The sequence below is a fragment of the Crinia signifera genome, chromosome 1 (assembly GCF_055691185.1).
Source record: "Crinia signifera chromosome 1, ASM5569118v1, whole genome shotgun sequence".
NCBI lineage: Eukaryota > Metazoa > Chordata > Amphibia > Anura > Myobatrachidae > Crinia > Crinia signifera.
This window is the reverse complement of record NC_139217.1, coordinates 110138975-110159572: the sequence shown is the minus strand read 5'-3', so window position 1 is coordinate 110159572 and position 20598 is coordinate 110138975. Positions and strand designations below refer to the sequence as shown.

At 43.1% G+C, this 20598-nt stretch overlaps 1 protein-coding gene across 6 annotated transcripts in view; it reads right to left on the bottom strand.

Moving 5' to 3' along the window:
* The window catches only part of ARHGAP10 (Rho GTPase activating protein 10), a 286142-nt gene that overhangs the window by 4720 nt on the left and 260824 nt on the right, over window positions 1-20598 (bottom strand). For 5 of the 6 annotated variants that reach the window (XM_083171381.1, XM_083171373.1, XM_083171352.1 and 2 more), the window contains one exon: window positions 815-970. In XM_083171381.1, the coding sequence (XP_083027507.1) occupies window positions 815-970 (156 nt within the window). The remainder of the gene's footprint in view (window positions 1-814; window positions 971-20598) is intronic. The other variant, XM_083171359.1, reaches the window with a different exon arrangement.

The following is a 20598-nucleotide window of genomic DNA, read 5'->3' as shown; positions in this document are numbered from 1 at the left end:
CAACTGTATGTATCAGGATCTCCTCCAATCTCTTCATCCCATCCAAGCCCTCGAGCGGGTTACACGTGCTCAGGAGCACTGCCTTGATAGAACCTGCCTATGTAACCTTTTGATGCTGCGGTAAGGGTTTTGCCATCAATAGGATTGGTAATCATTCGTGTAGCCGATAATTAGCTGTGAAATAAACATTCTTTTTTTTTTTTTTTTTAACATTCAATCTTTATTTCAAATTTTTCATCTTATGAAATAAACATTCTTAACCAGAAAATCTTTTATTTCCAGGCCCCTTAAAATTTAAGAAAGGGACATTCACATTTTGTTATTCTGGTATAGTAAAGATTACAGCAGGATTTTCTGGAATTAATATGCAGCGTATTGAGCTCCAGGTGGAATCAGTATGAATATTCCTAAATTACCACAATTGTAAAATATGAGTACTTTAGATACAGTAAAGTAATTAAGAGGTGGCTTTTGTATATTCTTTGGTGCATTGCCAATCCCACTCTAACTTGGCCCAAACTAGACCAGGATGTCTTTGTCTATTACACATTCAATGTAGACCATTTTTGAACAATAAAAAAAAAAATACAATTTATTTAAACATTTAAACCAGACTGTTTGCATTTTATTGTTCTTTGGCTATAAAGTACTATTAGCCTTTTACAGTCCAAATTCAAAGACACAGCACATATCAAACATGATCAGTTATGTAACAGTCAAATCATCCCGTAGGTGCTGACAGGTCACTGCAATTGTAAAAGCAAATATTGCCAAATTCATTCTAGTAATACATGTATAAAGGTTAGAGCAGTACCTGCCTGACGCCAGAGTAGTAAGGAGTGCGGGTGATGCGTGTGTGTGATCCGCGGTGGGCGGTGCTTCAGTCACCATTGGAGAGGTAGGTTCACTTGTTGCTGTTGGAGTCTCACTATTTATCCACGATACCAAAGGACACTGAACAAGTGTTGTTCTGAATAAAGTAGACACAAAAGTGCTGCCATCATTATTCTTGCAACAAAGTTTGATAAAGTTAAACGATATCTTATGCACAAGTCATAGTTTGTCTGTTTTCCATATTTTCTTACCAAAGATACCAGAAATATAATAACAACTAACATACTGTAGCGGTAACCCTCAGATTGGTTTTTAAACATCTTATACAGATTTGTTGTACACACCTAGAATTATTTTGCCAAATGGTGCAAGGTGGCTGCCATGTTTTAGACAGTCTGCCATGCGTAGTGCAGGATTGTTTTTTCTTACATATTGTGTCTTAGTTGCATAGTCGCCACAAATGGTTACACACACACACACACACATATATATTTATATATACATACATAACAAAACGTGGCGTGAGGAACAGCTGCTCATATTAGAACCTTTTCTTACAGACATGTGACTTAGTTGCACATACATGTACAAGTGTGGAGAGCCCCAGTGATTAGTGGACACTAACATGTCGGTTTATGTTTGGTTAATGTTTTCAAGGAGTGCCAAGGCCAGTGGCTGCATCCTTGAACACAGCTTTACTGGCCACGACAGTGTGACAACACCAGCCACCATGAGTAACCTGATATTGATGCAGAGTGAGCCGATGCTGCATCAAGAGGCGTCTATTTAACAGGAGATGCCTCCTGTGGCATGTGCACATAATTACAAAGTCACACTGACTGTGGTATAGTGCCCATCTCCGAATCAGGCCCCTATGCTCATATACATACTGTATAAATACCCCCTTATTTTTAATCTCTGAACCAGAACAGTTTCTGATACAGAACAGCTGAATTTTCCCTCACACGAGCCGTTGCCATGGCATTTAAAATGTAGGTGTAGTAGGCTTTACGTTTAAAACTTCCCAAACACACATTACATCAATTTACTGCAGATAGATTAGTGAATGATTTGGTTTAATATACCTGGGAATGCGGCTTGACCCAAACTTGACATTTAGTCTGCATATTGATTTACTGACATCTAAATTATACTCCAAACTGAGATCACTTTATAGAAATAAACCTTCCCTGGCAAGAGAATGCACTGTTAAACATTTACTAATGCTAGTGGTGTATAGGATATCTTTCTACAGCAAAATGTCTAACTCTATTAGGTTTCTGCTTTACCCAATGTTCTGTAAGTTATCACAGAGGAAACAGACAAATTGAGACCCTGTCTAATTGAAAGGCACAACTCTACAATGTTCTATTTGTAATGTAAAATGAAAAATCCCATGCTGGACCCTAACCACCTCCTTTAGGACATCACCAAGTCCATCACAAGTATTACAATATGTATTATTTCCTGAAGTATTCTGGTGTCTGTAATTCAATGTCAGCAAGAGAGAGCTTGAGTGAAGCAGTTAATTATAAGCACAAATCCTACAGCTGCATTTACCTCTCCATCTGATTCTATTAGCTGATGACATATCACCAAATCCTAGTCCCTCCCATTTATGGCTGATTCATAACAGATTTCTACATTCAGTAAACCTCACGTTTACCATCACCCTCCAAAATCAACACAATGTGTTGGACACTCTGTTTCTAACAAACTAACATTGTTCCATGACCTCTTTATCTCAAACTACTGCCAATAACAGAAACATGGCTCACACAATCACTACCTTTTAATATGACATATCCAAATGTAGATGAGCCCCAAAGCAGTTAGTAAGAGCTACTATACTTGGTAAAGTGCTGAAAAATGCTGATGATTCAGTGTAAATGTATCAATCTCTCATTCCTTTTTCTCCAAAAAATGTAACAGTGTAATGTGGGCTAGGTGACATGAGGGAGATTGCTAGACTAATGAGGGAGAGGGAGATTGCTGTTATTTCAGGGTGTCTCCTGCAGAATTCAGGAAGGTAGGCAGCTCTGCAGCACTTTAACAAGGTGGTCTCCACTCCACACACCCTTCCAGGCCTGGTAACAGGAAGTGAGGTTGGAATATTATTGTACACACAGTTCTACCACAATTTCCATCACTTGTAATTAATGGATCACATTATATCAATTCTAAAGTATTTTTGCTGTGTTCTCATGTTGCTATACCCCACCTGGTCCAAACCAACAATTTCATGAACATTTTGTGCTTGGCTTCTCACTTCTTATCCTCGGACATCCCCAGCATCACCATCATCATCATTATTAAATTCAATATCCCTATTGATAGTCCACTATCGCTTTGTGATTCCAAATGACTCTCCCTAACATCTCTCTCAGTGGACTGACACCTCTACTCATAGAGGGCCAGATTCTCTAAGCTTCAAAAGTGATAAAATGGAGAGTGATAAACAGCCAGCCAATCAGCTCCTACCTGCCATGTCACAGACTATGTTTGAAAAATGTCAGACAGGAGCTGATTGGCTGGCTGTTTATCACTCTCCACTTTATCACTTTTGAAGCTTAAATAATCTGGCCCAAAGACTGTTACTGCCCTGATCTTGTATTCACCAGACTATGGGCCTAATTCACGTTTGACTGGAAATACATATGCAATTGGGATTTATTTACGGCCATAAAACCGTTCTCTTCCATGCTTCTGTTCAGAATCTCCCATTGTGTATATGGTGAGGGATAACCAACATTCATCAAAATCACAATCACCTAGACATATGCAAAGAAGGGCATGTTCACTAGAGTATATGTGCCCAATGCATTTACAATCTGTGATGCACTGAAGATAGCAGTGTCATCTGCTTAACCCCAGTTCTCTTCAATGAACCCATTAATCATCACATCAGACATCCCCAACCCTGGACCTCAAGTACTCTTAATAGTTCACATTTTCCGGGTTACCTGTGTGACAGTTGATGACACACAGTTCACAGCTGGGTTACTTGGAAAACGTGAAAGGTAAGGCGTACCTTAGTGAATGCAATAAACAGAAAGGTTTATTTTTTACATTTAACAGTGCATATTGCATCACGTTACTTCAAAACATTTCTATTACCAAAAATGTAATTGTTTAATTCTAGCACATTGTGCCCTCTGATATCAGCATTCTTCCCATTGCAGAAAAGCAGCATCTACAGTAACTAGTACATGGGGGGATGTGTAGAGTCAGAAAGAAACATTGTTAGTAAAAGATTAGATGGGTTGTAAAACACAGCATTACAAGTAATAACCCTTCCTCCACTTTTAGGGGGAGATAGGTAACCAATTACCGTAAAAAGATTTAAGTGGATTTCTGGATTGTAACCAAGGCAACAGCAAGAAAGAGTAGTTGAATGTTGAGAGCTGGAGAGAGGGTTACAGCTGTCATAAATCTACAGATACAGATCAGCTAACACTTAGAACAGGAACCTGACCAACATCTTCATTAATTCAACCAGGAAAAAACTACATCCATGTAAATGATCAGGAAGAAAGAAAATATATAAAGTTTATAAACCGACGATGTAAGGCAAAGAGGGGGAAAAAAATGTTTAAAAAGGTGTAAAGCGGCAATCATTTAGTTGTTATAGTCTCCTCCTATGTCCCTATAGATTGTAAGCTTGCAGCAGGGCCGTGCCGGATGACTCGCCGCCAGTCGGGATTCCGACAGTCATTACCCCGATGTCGGAATCACGACTGCTCCCTCGTGGGGGTCCACGACCCCCATAGAGGGAGATTAAAATAGGTGGCGAGTGCAGCCACCCCGCAAGGGGCTTCGTTGCGCTCCACCGCTGTGCAGTCGGGATTCCGACGTCAGGCTAATGACTGTCGGAATCCCAACTGTCGGTGTGTTATACCACACCCGGCCCTTTTACCCCCAAGTCTGTCTGTTGTTACATAGTTTGTTTTATCTCGGTTTACAATTGTAAAGCGCAACGAAATCTGCTGCGCTATATATGTATATGTTAATAAATAAATATAACCAAAGGGTCATGACTGTTGGTCTCACAGTTGTAAAGCCTTGCTGTAATCCTGGGAGAATGTTATAGAGCATGCATATTGAAGGAGATCATTAACAATATTGTTTTGTAATGTCACATGCCCCCCTCCTGGCTCCTACCATGCTTCGTTGTTGATAGAGTCAACACTGAGCATGCAGCACAGTCGACGAGGGCATCTGTTAACAATTCGTGGGAGCTTGCATAATTAACAATATTGAGCATACACACTAAGTAAGCGATATTATTAATGATATAATTTATATTGTTTAGTGTGTATGGCACTTTATTCGGGAAAGGGAAAAACTGCAAGACAAAGTAGGATTAGCTGGACCTGCATGTTTGTCCCTGGTTTACGTAGGACTCTAAAGTTAGTTATATTTGGGGAAAACCCAGGAATTAACCAGAACGGCAATGAGGGGGTTGGCAATAGAATTTGACAAGGTGTGGCGAGTTGACCCAGGTCCTTTTTACTGTATATCTGATGGGTCAGACTTTGGTTGACAGTCCAAATACAGCGCCTACAAACTACACAGCTCTCATTATACAGTGGGTTCATTATACAAAGTTCCGCAGGCTACTCCCCCTAATCCTAGTTGGAAACAGGTAATAATCTAATGTGTTTCATTCTGATATATAATGTGATCAAAAAATATTACATATGAAATGGTTAATGTGAATACCAGAGGTCTTATAGCGATTACAGAAAAATACATATGTCAAAAACACACAAAGCTGCTGTATTTCAAATCCCCATTTGAAGTGGCTAATGCCTATGCTGGAGAACGCAGAATGGAAACACTTTGGTTATTGTGGATATTAGCTGACTGACAGCAGACATAACATTAAGACTAATGGGGATCCATTCACTTCTCTGATATACTACAGTAATTATACTCTGCGGTTTTGTTCCACTTACAGCACCGATTTCCCTATTTGAAAAACCAGCAGTTTAAACTTTGAAATGAAAAGATCGACTGTATTAAGAATTTCTTTTCCACTTTCTTACAGCGAAAAAAATAAAAGTTTTGAAAGCAAAGTACAAAGACACACGGCACCTCACTTGAAAGGATTACGCTCTCCAGTGCAATCACAGAGCGCCATTATCTTGTTTATGCTGTGAGCTGGCAGGGAAACGATGAGTTTTCTATTTATCTGGGTTTTTAAGTCTCTCAGTAAGGCCAAGTTACCGAAAGTGTGTGGGTTGTGATGGGAAGGAACAATGCATGCTCATGTCAGGTATAGACATTTCCTTAATCCCGAACAAACCATCGGAAGCATTTTCATTGTGCTCTGCCAAGGAGTATAAGTAACTGGTCAGTGACATATCTGTAGGATCACAAATAGGTATTACTTCCCATTACATTATTGAAAAATATATACAAACATACTTGATACAGAAAATGACTATCCATGTAATGAGATATAGATCAGATAACTGGCTCACGTGAAACTTAAATGACAAATATAGGAATGTTTAGGAGATGATAGAAACTTGGAGTTTGGTTAGATTGTGGGTGGGGCTTATTTTGTCTAGATTCCCAGATTTTCCTGTTGGGACATGATAGAGTCCTCAAATCACATCCTCATGGATCCTAAAAGTACAGGTTTACCGTATCATCTAGCTGTTGCACAGGTGTTGTTAGCAACTTACTATATGACCAGATCTGCAAGTGGTATTACAGGTTGAGTATCCCGTATCCGAGTGTCCGTTATCCGAATTATTCCGAAAACCATACATTCCAGAAACATTTGTAACAGCACTACTGGTGACATGATATGTAACTGGCACTATATATTTGTACAATACAATGATTGCTTGGCATTCAAATTCAATATCTGAGATAGTACACAAATTTTGTTTCATGTTTTGAAACCTTGTTTTTTGAACAAATAAAATATATTTGTGTGTATTTTATGTGGTAATAAAATATATTTGTGTGTATTTTATGTGTTTATACAGCATACATGCAAGATACTTCAAAATACATAATTGAAATATTAAAATATTCCGAAATACGGAATAATCCGTTATCCAAAATTCTCCTGGTCCCGAGCATTTTGGATACGGGATACCTGTATTTAATTTTTTAGAGACCTGGGAAAACAGGTCTCTTCATGTCTGGTGACTGTGCCTTGAGGACCTGATTGGAGAAACTACTGTAACGTATTAGCTATACTGTAGCTCCATTAAATAAATCACCAGTGTGCATTTTCCAATATACATATAGAAGCATAAATACGAGTACAGTGGTTCTTTTAATCATAACTCAAGCTATAAGGCTGGCTGGTGGTATAAAGGTGGTTCTCAGATCCGACCCTCAAGTTTTACCAAACGGTGATGTTTTGAGGATTTCCATCTGCAGAAGCCGGTGGGATAATTCTTAACACAGCAGAAAATATAAATGAATCTGTGCATGGATAGCAACAGCCACAAAACATATCCTGTTGATGGTACTTGAGGCCTGGAGTTGAGGACCACTAGTATAAAGTTTTTGTTCTGGTAGAAACATAGAAAGTAAAATAATGTTATGCAGAAATGTATTTAAAATGAATAAATGCAGTATATTACGCTGTCAAAACAAAGATATAAAGTAAAATGACACGCTCACAAAATATATTGATTAATAGCGTACACCAAGTATATCACAGAGCAGAGTTTACCAAACTGTTTCATTCCAGTCCAAAGCATTAAGGCTATCCATGCTTGAGACCATGGGCAGTATTCAATGTCTTTTTTCGGCATGTGCAGCGAATCCTGTTTAGGATTCGCTGCACATTCGCCGCATTCTGGAGTGCTGGAGCATTCACTGCCAGCCCTCCCTGTCTCCCAATTCAACGCCGCAGGGGCTCGCTGCCCCCTGAGGGCGATATTTAACCCCTGCGGCAAACTGGGGGATGGCGACAGAAAGGGAGAAAAAAAAACCCTTTCTTTTAAAAGAACACTTTCCAGTTCACCTTAAAAAGATGCAGAATGCAAAACGGTGGATCATGGCAAAAATCATGCTGCAAGCAGTTCGCCATCCTAGAATTGAATACATTCTCAGCGAATCACAGTGAAAATCCCATTGAAACAAAGAACTGGCCGGCATTCACTGTTCGCTTTCGGTGAACAATGAAGACTGAATAGGGTGAATCAAATTTTCAGTGAAAAAGATTCACCGCAAGCAGTGAAAACAGCCCGATTTGCCCCAAAAAACGGTGAATCGGGAGCATTGAATACTGCCCCATGAGCGGTCATTTTGATTGATCCGGTCCCTCATACGTTTGCACGGAGGAGGTCTGCGCATGCACATAATTAATTGTGCGCATGTGCAGGGTCGTAGGCAAAGGAACCCGGTGACTGTCACTGATCCCATGGGAAAACCGAGTGTTTCATGGGCGTCCCCATAAAAACGCCGGGCGTTCCCATTGGTTTGCAGGCGGACATCAGCCACCCGCCCTGACTTCAGCGGAATGGTTGCAAATATAAGTCAGTCTCTACCATTGAATCCTTTTGGCCACCCACGCAAGGCTGCAAATGGATGTATATGCAAATCATCCATTCGCAGCACTGCAGGGAAAATTGTCATCCAGGCGGGGGCGGCCGTTCATGCGGGCAGCGTTTAGTTGGCTCGCAAAGCAGCGAAATTCACTGGTTAGCAAGTCAACCGGAATGACCTCCCATATGGATAAATTAAATTGAGGTACTAATAAAGTTACCTGTAGTCAAGCATGGATATCCTTAAAACCTTGAACTGTAAAAACAGAGCTTGGGAAACAATGTCATAGAGTGTCCACCACACAACGAGTGCTTATATGCAGTTGATTACTATTATTAGAATTTATTTATACAGTGCTAGCATATTCTGTAGTGCTTTACAACTGGGAACACAGTTACTGGGTGATAATACCAAAAATAGAGAAAGTAGTGAATTTGCAAGGTCAGCACTCAGAAGTCGCTATGTTACAAGGTGAATAAACCTTATATACTTATACAATACAGATTGACTGGATTCACAGGTTGATGTGATACAGGTTTTCAGATCCTTCTTTTCTCCCCTATTAAATATGCAGGAGAGACAGAATACAACACAACATAGTGCAGATCAATTGAGTTTAAAATAATTTAATACATGAAGCGCACTTACAATAGAGTGACTTTGATAAAAGCATTAGACAAGTCCTCCTCAGGCAAAACAGCAGGCAAATGATCTTCAGCTCCACCAGTCTGGGTTCCTTGCTCCGGAAACAGGCAGCCACAGTCCAGGGGTCCACATCGCAAGCCTTTTAGGATGCACGAGTCCACAATCCAAGCATAAACACGCTTAACGCGTTTCGGAACATATTCCTTCTTCAGAAGCGTGTTTTTCAAGTGTCCACAAACAGCTATATATACATACATGTACAGCTGAAATCAAGCGCCGCTAATCGGCGTACAACTTCCGACTTCCATGTAAAAAAACATGGCGGTGCATTCCAAATAACCGGAAACGCGTCACCGCTTGTTCTATTGATCCCGGAACTCTATGTGTATCAACTTATTCAAGACGGAGTCGCCAACACATCTCGTTATCTTGGTTCCGTCTGTTGGTAACGGTACATTGAAATAGCAGAACCTACGTCACCACCTATTAATCGGAACCTGGAACTCTGTCTTTTGCGTTCCACCTCATTCATGAGAGCGTCACTTGCGTTCCAGGGCTTCCTGTAACTATATAGAAGGCGAAGTAGGTGTATTTACAAGGAAATCGGGAATTGTGTACAATCAAACAGTTTTGACTGTCCATAAAGTTTGCAAGAGAATAAAAAAAGAATTAAAAAATACATCAACACTTATTGTTATGTTACCCACACCAGAAATATAGGGAAGAGATAGATATTCCACACTAGGTGAGAAATGGTTTCAACTCAAACTCGCTATTTAATCCTCTAGGGCAGGGGTGGCCAACCGGTCAGAGGTAAAGAGCCGAAAAATATCAGTCGTCAAGCCAAAGAGCCAACATCATGCGCGCGCCAAAAAGGGGCGTGATCGGGGGAGTGGTCAGGGGCGTGGTAATATGACACAAGGAGAGTGGCCACATGACAAAACTTTATGCCCCCAGTGCCAGATATGCCCACCACAGTGCCAAACATCACATGCCCCCCACAGTGCCAAACATCACATGCCCCCCACAGTGCCAAACATCATATGCCCCCCACAGTGCCAAACATCATATGCCCCCCACAGTGCCAAACATCATATGCCCCCCACAGTGCCAAACATCATATGCCCCCCACAGTGCCAAACATCATATGCCCCCCACAGTGCCAAACATCACATGCCCCTCAAAGTGCCAAACATATGCCCCCCACAGTGCCAAACATCATATGCCCCCACAGTTAGGAAGCTGGGCCCTCCAGCACAGGTGTTGCCCACAGTGCAACACCTATGCTGGAGGGCCCAGCTTCCTAACTAAAGGGCCCACCTAGAGGGCCAGGAGGGCCCAACAAATAAATGAGCCACGGGCCAAGAGGGCCCGACTAATGCGCACACAGGCCAGAAGGGCCTGAATTTGCCCACGGGCCTAGTGCCCGACACCCGGTGGTCTAGGGTGGATGGAGGGTAGGAGGCCAAAGGCCCCTACCTGGTGTTGGGAGAGGCCGCTGGGGGGAGCTTCGTCAGCTCTTTTGCTTCCCACCCCCGCTGGCCTCTCCGGGAGCCATCTTCTTTTTTCTTGCAGAAGGCGCCGGAGATCTTCTGTCTTGATCCCGGCGTCTTCTGGCCTCTTCAGCGGCGCCGGAACTCTTCTCCCCGCCGCCGTCTTCTGCGCCATCCTCCGGCGGCTTCTCGCGTCTTCAGGAGCGCTCCTGCGCTCCGCCGGCGTGGAGAAGACTTTTCGCCCTCCCGCTGGCGTCTGATGTCAGACGCCGGGGGCAGGGCGGAAACGGCGCGGCGAGCGCAGATTGGCTCGCCGCGGCCGTTTCCTATTGGCCGCCGATGCGGCGTTTTGAATTTGGCAGCCGAATTGGCACCAAATTCAAAACCCCGCTTTGCAGACGGGAGGCTGGAGCCGCAATTTACAGCGCGGCGAACCGCATGCGGCTCGCGCGCCGCGGGTTGGCCACCGCTGCTCCAGGGACTAGTGTGCCAAGGTGATGTATCCATCGCAACTCTGTCCTAGAAAGTCGTTTGGCTACATCATTAGTGCGGCTCTTGGGAAGAATCTGCTCAATTCCACAAAAATTCTTAATATGGCATTCGTTAGTATTATGTGCCACTCGGAAATGTTCAGAGACAGTGTGGGTTTTAAGTTGTTTGCGTATATTATAGATGTGTTCTGATGTGCGAGTTTTTAATTGTCTTGAAGTCTTGCCAATGTAGGCAAGACTGCAACTGCACTGCAGGACATAAATAACATTACGGGAATGGCAAGTTATGAATTGTTTGATAGGAAACGATTGTCCATTTACAGAGAATTGATCGAATTTCCTCTCTTTTACTTTAACTGTCCTGCACATAAGGCAGGAACCGCAGCGGTGGAAACCGATAGTTCTAATGGTTTGACGAATCATCAGAACACATCTATAATAAACGCAAACAACTTAAAACCCACACTGTCTCTGAACATTTCCGAGTGGCACATAATGCTAACGAATGCCATATTAAGAATTTTTGTGGAATTGAGCAGATTCTTTCCAAGAGCCGCACTAATGATGTAGCCAAATTACTTTCTAGGACAGAGATGCGATGGATACATCGCCTTGGCACACTAGTCCCTAGAGGATTAAATAGCGAATTTGAGTTGAAACCATTTCTCACCTAGTGTGGAATATCTATCTCTTCCCTATATTTCTGGTGTGGGTAACATAACAAGTGTTGATGTATTTTTTTATTCTCTTGCAGATTTTATGAACAGTCAAAACTGTTTGATTCTACACAATTCCCAATTTCCTTGTAAATACACCTACTTCGCCTTATATATAGTTACAGGAAGCCCTGGAACGCAAGTGACGCTCTCATGAATGAGGTGGAACACAAAATAAAGAGTTCCGGGTTCCGATTAATAGGTGGTGACGTAAGTCCTCCTATTTCAATGTACCCTTACCAACAGACGGAACCAAGATAACGAGATGTGTTGGCGACTTCATCTTGAATAAGTTATACACATAGAGTTCTGGGATCAATAGAACAAGCGTTGACGCATTTCCAGTTATTTGGAACGCACCGCCATGTTTTTTACACGGAAGTCGGAAGTTGTACGCCGATTAGTGGCGCTTGATTTCAGCTGTACATGTATGTATATATAGCTGTTTGTGGACACTTGAAAAACGCGCTTCTGAAGGAATGCGTTCCGAAACGCGTTAAGGGTGTTTATGCTTGGATTGTGGACTCGTGCATCCTAAAAGGCTTGCGGTGTGGACCCCTGGACTGTGGCTGCCTGTTTCCGGAGCAAGGAACCCAGACTGGTGGAGCTGAAGATCATTTGCCTGCTGTTTTGCCTGAGGAGTACTTGTCTTATGCTTTTATCAAAGTCACTCTATTGTAAGTGCGCTTCATGTATTAAATTATTTTAAACTCAATTGATCTGCACTATGTTGTGTTGTATTCTGTCTCTCCTGCATATTTAATAGGGGAGAAAAGAAGGATCTGAAAACCTGTATCACATCAACCTGTGAATCCAGTCAATCTGTATTGTATAAGTATATAAGGTTTATTCACCTTGTAACATAGCGACCTCTGAGCACTGACCTTTCAAATTCACTACTTTCTCTATTTTTGATGTATCTTTTCAGCAGTTAAAGGTGTTTCTGCTGAGTGAATTTGTGTCTAGCTGCACTTTTGGTTTTATTGCGCACCATTTGGTTATAACCTCTGTACTTTCACTGGGTGATAATAGGCAGAGAGGTAAGGAAGTACAAGCTTGCAGCATACTTACCTACTTGGCTGACCCCATCTCCAAGAGGGGTCAGTCCAGTCGGTGCATAGGGTGTGAGGCCGGCACACAGGGGAGCTGGTAGAATGACTATGTTATCGTTGGTCCATCCCTTCCCCCCTCTGCAGTGCAGCGGAAACAAGTACTATGTAGTGAGTGTGTGTGTGTGTGTGTGTGTGTGTGTGTGTGTGAGTGTGTGAGTAGGGGGTACCAGCAATCCAGCACATATAGTGTCATTGGGTTCCTTCAGCCTGTCCTTCCTAAAGTAGGAAGACTTGCCCACCTTTCTGGAGGTCACGGAGTGCCACCCAATTTTTTAGAGCCTCGGGGCAATTCCTGAAGGGTAGGCAAGTATGGCTTGTAGTCTATAGGGAATTAATAATTTGATACCTGACATAATGCTAAATACAACATATTGGGGTGACATTTAATAGGAAGAGAGATTCAGAAAGAGAGAGATTTGGTAAAAGAAACTCGTTTTTTTGTAAAGGGGCAATCATTTACACTGCAAAATCAAACTGGTTTTGCAGTGTAAATGATTGCCGCTTTACAAAAACTGCCACTTTCTGAATCTCTCATCCTATTAAATTAAAACCAGAATGTGCTTATTAAATTGAGAAACCATGGCAAAGGACAAATCTTTTAAAAATCTGAAAGTAAAGTAGCAGTTAGGGATAATGTTAATGAATGTATACAGATAGCGTGATCAGACAGACTGAAAGCTTCTGAAAGCAGAACTGAAGTTCATACGATCCTCTGTGACAATTAAAGTTCTCAGCATTGCTCCATTTATGATTAAGTACCATGGAGTTGTAATTAGTTCTACTTGTTGTTACCTAGGGAAAATCCCATTTTGTTGACCACAATACACCCGTGGTTGCAGGAATAATGAATTGTTCTCATGTATCCTAAATAATCCTAATTTAAAACATATTTAGAGGCAAATGTCTCGATAAACAATGTAAACTTGCAAATCTGCTCATAAGCAACATCAAACTATAATAATTTAACGTGCAATACAGCAAATACCCAACACAAAAGTAAAAAAAAAATACACAGTATGGAAATTAGTAATTAATAAATAAGCCCCTGCATAAGTTAATAATAAAAGGTGCTATACACAAAACACTTGTTGGTAGATATTACTACTGAAGTTTCATTAGCTTTCCCATATGTCAGGGTTTCCATTGGTAACAACAAATCAGCCAGTTTTTTACCAAGACAGCAGGCAAGAAACATATGGACTTAGTGACATACACACATTACATCTGTCATTTAAAGTAAACATTTAAATATCTGTATAATAATGTATTTGTCCATTGTGAAATAGATATTTCATTATATAAATTATTCTTTATTTTCCATTTCAGAGCCTCCAGCTTACTACGAGGTTGATAAATAATATTATAATATATATACATACATACATAATATCTATATATCTATAGATATATATATATCTATAGATATATATATCTATAGATACGTGGGTACAGAGAGGCCACTCGCCAGACTGGGTACAGATGTTCATTTATCTTTATTTAGGCACGCTGGAACATCGTTGGTCAACGGTTCGGCTCTTTCCTGAGCCTTTATCAAGACTTATTGACAGCCATATGGATACACATCAAGTGTCAAATCACCTATAACAATACATACAAAAAATATATGTGCATCAGTCCAAAGAGTTGCGCAAGACGTAATTCAGATAACAATGCATCAAAGTGCTAAAGTGCTTTTTTTAAACAAGAGAAGAAAACAGCCATCAATTACTTCAAGGTGTATGATAGTTACCAGAGTCGGGTGGGCGACATCTTGAGCCTCTTAGTTGTTAAACGGAGGTGCACGCCATCCTGCACGTGCCAGCGCGTCTGTCTAGCTTTTAGTTCCTCAAACGGCGTCTATTTCCGTCCAGTGGAACGCACTGAGACGCAAGACATCATTTCCGTTTTTGTGCGCGTGTGTTCCCTCTCTACGCGCACAAAAACGGAAATGACGTCTTGCGTCTCAGTGCGTTCCACTGGACGGAAATAGACGCCGTTTGAGGAACTAAAAGCCAGACAGACGCGCTGGCACGTGCAGGATGGCGTGCACCTCCGTTTAACATCTAGGAGGCTCAAGATGTCGCCCACCCGACTCTGGTAACTATCATACACCTTGAAGTAATTGATGGCTGTTTTCTTCTCTTGTTTAAAAAAAGCACTTTAGCACTTTTTATAGGAGTAGTTTGCATCTCATGTGATAACGGAAATTGACAATGGCTACTACAGTAGTCTTGTATATGTATAAGTGATGCATTGTTATCTGAATTATGTCTTGCGCAACTCTTTGGACTGATGCACATATATTTTTTGTATGTATTGTTATAGGTGATTTGACACTTGATGTGTATCCATAAGGCTGTCAATAAGTCTTGATAAAGGCTCAGGAAAGAGCCGAAATGTTGACCAACGATGTGGCAGCATGCCTAAATAAAGATAAATGACTGTACCCAGTCTGGCGAGTGGCCTCTCTGTACCCACGTATAAATTGATACTCTTTTCTTCATGAAAGGAATATTTTGAGTGTACACCCCAGCATAAATGGACGATTTCAGTGAGTGTCACCTAACCCCCCGGATATATCTATATATATATATATATATATATATATATATATATATATATATATATATATATATATATATATATATATATATATATATATATATAGGGATGAGGGATAAGCTGCACCCACACACTAACTTCAACTCCTGAGTGCCCGGCACAGATATGTTGGATTTATATATGCATATATGACACAGGACATCTATAAAAAGCACTGGCCATTGGTGACCAGCGACCCTGCTCTCAAACTGCAGAAATTCAAACCACCCATGAATTCCTATCGGCGTGGACGAAATTTACAACAGCTCCTAATGAGACCTACGCTGTATCCACCGCTTGGGACAGGTCAAGCTACAATGACCATGAGAGGGGGTTGCTTTCGATGTGCAGGGTGCACGACATGCCACTCTATGAATAGTGGGACCTCAATTCGACATCCCCACAATGGTAACAGCATTAAAATCAAGTATAGGCTGACGTGCACCAGCACACACGTGATCTACGTGTTAATATGTCCATGCACATTATACTATGTCGGCATGACGACACGGTCCTTTCGAGATCGTATGGCGAATCATCGCTACTCGATTAGGACTGCATTATCCACAGGAGTCTCAGATAAGCCAGTGGCTAAACACTATTTGGCCCTGGGACACCAGACATCCACCCTACGCTGCATCTTGGTTGACCACGTACCTCATTCGACCAGGGGGGGTGACAGGAATCTGCTGCTACGTCGCCTTGAAGCACGATGGATACATCGACTCAACACAGTGACCCCGCGTGGGCTCAACGAGCACAATCCTTTAAATTGTTTTCTGCCCACATAACCGATTGCTGGCTTTGGGTGGTAGTTTTCCGATAGGCGCCGACTAACCTTCCATCTGTCCTAACATTTTTTTGGACGGGTGCTATACCATTGTACATATGTAAATATTCTATGTTTTTGTGTGTATTTGATTTTGTATTATATGTTTGTGTTGAAGAATTGATTATCATGCTTTCTTATGGCTATCTTGGGGTGACCTGGTTGCGCCTCTTTATTGGTCTATGGTCTGGGCTGACTGAGTGTGAGCCCCTGACAACTTTTTCTTATTGCTCTGTTGACTAGTGTTAAAATAAGGGTGACACTATATATGCCTTTGGTTTGCTGAGAACCCCCCATCCAAGCCCATCTCCACCTTACCCCCGTGCCTCGTTCATAATTAACACTGAGGTCTGCCCACATTAATGGTGATTTGAAGACTTATGTCACTAACACTTTAACGACACAATGGTCGACATACAGTACAGTTTACCCAGCACGAACGCGCATACAGCTATTTGGAACGCATGTATGCGGAAGTGACAGTACGGTGGACCGCACCGACGTCACTTCCGGGTTCTGTGCGCCCGAGCTGAGCGCTCGCTCTGTGTCTGTGCGCGAGGGGATTAAATTACTGGTGGACCGCACATACGTCATGTCCGCTGTGCGGCTGTCCTGACAGGACACCCGTTACTGACTGTCTAACTATTGGCGCGCTTGAGGGATTCTCAGTGATACAAGGTATGTTGAATTGAGCCATGCAGGCTCCCGTTGCACTATGTATCTGACAGCTTTCCAGCTGCTCTTAATGAATGTAATTTAGGACCTTTATTAGGGGCGCCCCAGGCTCAGCACATCACATTGCCTCCTGCATTGTTGCTGAGCTGTTGAGTTACAGTGTTGTTGGTCTTGAAAAAGGACTGTGCCTAGTCCGAAACGTCGACTTGCTTTCTTAATAATGGTGATGTATTAAACCATTTCTTTTTTGCTGAACTTTTTTGGTGTGTGCTCTCTCGGCTTACTTATACAAAGATTAGCCCACAGACTTATATATGGTACACCTGTGGTACCTTAAGTGAAGCACCCCACTGTTGCCTACCATCCTGATTGGGAGTGCGGACCTACCTAATATATATATATATATATATATATATATATATATATATATATATATATATATATATATATATATATATATATATATATATATATATATAGGTCTTGGGGTAGTGGCGGCACTCGCAGGTAATCAAAATAACGACACTACGCTTGGTAAGCCTACCAAGCGTAGTGTCGTTATTTTGATTACCTGCGAGTGCCGCCACTACCCCAAGACCTCTATATTACCTACATCCAGGAGGGCACCCAGGGCCGTTTAACCACAAGATTAGTGGAGTGCCGACACCCACCCTGTCGACTATATATATATATATATATATATCTTATATATTTGGCTACATCTGTCACTCAAAGTGTGTCTGAAGCTGTAACGCTGGGTGGAGCCTCTGACTCACATGACTGACTCACATGACAGAGAACCAGCCCAGTGAGCCCACAGACACCCTCTGCCTCTCCATGTTACACAGCAAAGACACAACTACTCACCAGATACACCAGGTGAGCGCCCCCCACCTCCATACCTCCCAACATGACCCTCTCCAGGAGGGACAGAATGCTCTGTTTGTGGACTTCCATCTTAATTTATGATTGTTTTAAACAGGGTAATTGATAAGAAAGGTGTTTAAGCACAGGTGATGGTAATCCATAAATTAAGAAGAAAGTCCAGAAACAGAGCAATGTATCCCTCCTGGAGAGGGTCATGTTTGGAGGTATGCACCTCCCTCCCTCCCCCCCACCCCATTCACGGCAACCCCACGATTAAATGGCACATGCAAAACACTGACATGGCTATGGTCGACAATGAAAAAGGTTGACAAGATTTATTTTTCACTTTTTCAATGTTTTCATATTCATTCTCATGTGTCGACATGGACACCAATGAAGTGCCACACTTATGTCAACATTTATATGTGTTGACCTTTCTGTGTTGATTTTTTCTTGTGGCGATTCGCGGCACCCCCCCGCGACCCCCCTCCCGCGATTTGCAGCACAACCCCCGCAATTCGCGGCACCCCCGGTGACTCCCGCGATTCGCGGCCCCACCCTGTGACACCCCCCCTCCTGCGATTCGCGACACCCTGCGACCCCCCCTCCCACAATTTGCGCCAACCCCCCGGGCCCCCCTCCCGCGGTTCACGGTGCCCCCCACGACCCCCCCCTACCGCGATTCCCCACCCCTGACCCCCCCTCCTGTCATTGCAGCAACCCCCCGCCCCCATGACCCACCCTCCCGCGATTCACTGCAACCCCCCGCGCCTCCCACGATTCACGGCACCCACACCCCTCCCGCGACACCCCCCCCCCCACCCGCAATTCACGGCACCCACACCCCCCCCGCGACCCCCCCCCCGCAATTCACGGCATCCACCCACAACCCCTCCTCCCGTGATTCGCGGACACCCCTCACGTCCTCCCCCCCCCACCCCCGCACGCGATTCACGTCAACCCCAGGATTAAATGGCATATGCAAAACACTGGCACGGCTATGGTCGACAATGAAAAAGGTTGACATGAGTTTTTGAAGATTTATTTTTCTTTTTTTGAATGTTTTCATATTCATTCTCATGTGTCGACATGGACACCAATGAAGTGCCACACTTATGTCAACATTTACATGTGTTGAACTTTCTGTGTTGATTTTTTCTTGTAGCAATTTTTTTCCAGTGACAACTATGTGCACGTCCACCTACATATCATCAACCAATTCTTTGTATAATATATAACACCTGTTCTGTTTTACTGTAGGTGTTTTAAGTCAGATCTTTTACTGCTACTATTACTGTTTATGTAAATGCATTCTGAATGACAGCAACATCCTACCATCCTTCTACAAGAATATATAACTAGGTGATTCATCGCGCCCCGTGCCCCCCCCTCCCGCAATTCACGGACCCCCCGCGCACCCCCCCTCCCACAATTCACGTCACCCCCGCGCACCCCCCCTCCCGCAATTCGCAACCCCCCCTCGCGCAATTCACGCCCCCTCCCATGCTTTGCAGACCCCCGCCCTCTCCCGCGATCCGCGGACACCTGCGCCCCCTCCCTCCCTTGATTCACGGCACCCCCGCGCCCCTCACGCAATTCACGGCACCCCTAAGCCCCTCTTTAGTCCCCCGTATACTCACACACCCCTATCACTACCCAGCTTCCTGCTCTCCTGAACCGTAACTTCCACCACTGGGGAGTCGCTGACGCTGTTTTGCCCACATGCCCCTATCATGCCTCATAGCCCAGCCTCCTGCTCTCATGCACCTGAACTCCCACCCAGTAGGAGGAGACACTGACTGAGGGCCACCATCCTGTACTCCTGTACTGTCATGCTGGACCCTCACCCACTGGCAGAAGCTGCACAGTATCTCCCACCCTCCTCTTTAGTCCCCCTTATGCCCACACACCCCTATCACTACCCAGCCTCCTGTTTTCCTGTGTCGTGACCTCCGCCAGTGGGGAGCCGCTGACTCAGAAACACCCTACTATACTAATGCACACACACACCTAAACAACATGCACACACAGCCCCCCACACCCACAAATGTCACTGTACCATCCACACTATCAATGTACATCTTACTCTGTAACCGCTTTTTAATTAAACAAAACAATACACACCCCCTTCCAAATCATATGCTCTCTATCACATTTCACCTATAACTCAAATTGCAATACAGGCATCTTTCATACAATTCTAACCATATTTCTCATATACAAACGTACACAAATTAAGGGGGCGCAGCCCCTTACGCCGGTGTGAAGAGCGCCCGTAGGGCGCGATGAATCACCTAGTATATATATATATAGCAATGGTTTCCAAATAAATGAAGACTGGAGGCGGCACTCTCAGTGAAAAATGACAAACTTGTATTCAAATCATAGTGAAAAAGTAGATACAGAAGTACCAACACACTCACCATTCCTAAGAATGGGGTGCAAACAGCACCCACTTCCCAGGATGGGGTGCATTGGCCTGTGACCACACACTCTAGTAAATACAAACACAGGGGGCCCAGCACTCACTACAACAAACTAACTCACCTTAGCAGTTAACTGCTTCTTGGTCATTTTCTGCGTGATTGTATGCATCTGATTGACATCCATTCCTTTGGTTTACATATTGTCTTATTCGGATGGGCACCGGAGCCAGTTGTAGCATTATTTAGAGTGCCGGATACTGTGGGACATATATATATATATATATATATAGATCCAACGAAGGTGCGGCACTCATAGCTTTCAATAATGAACACTTCACACAGTGGTAGTGATCAACGTTTCAAATTTATATCAAATTTTTCATCAGGA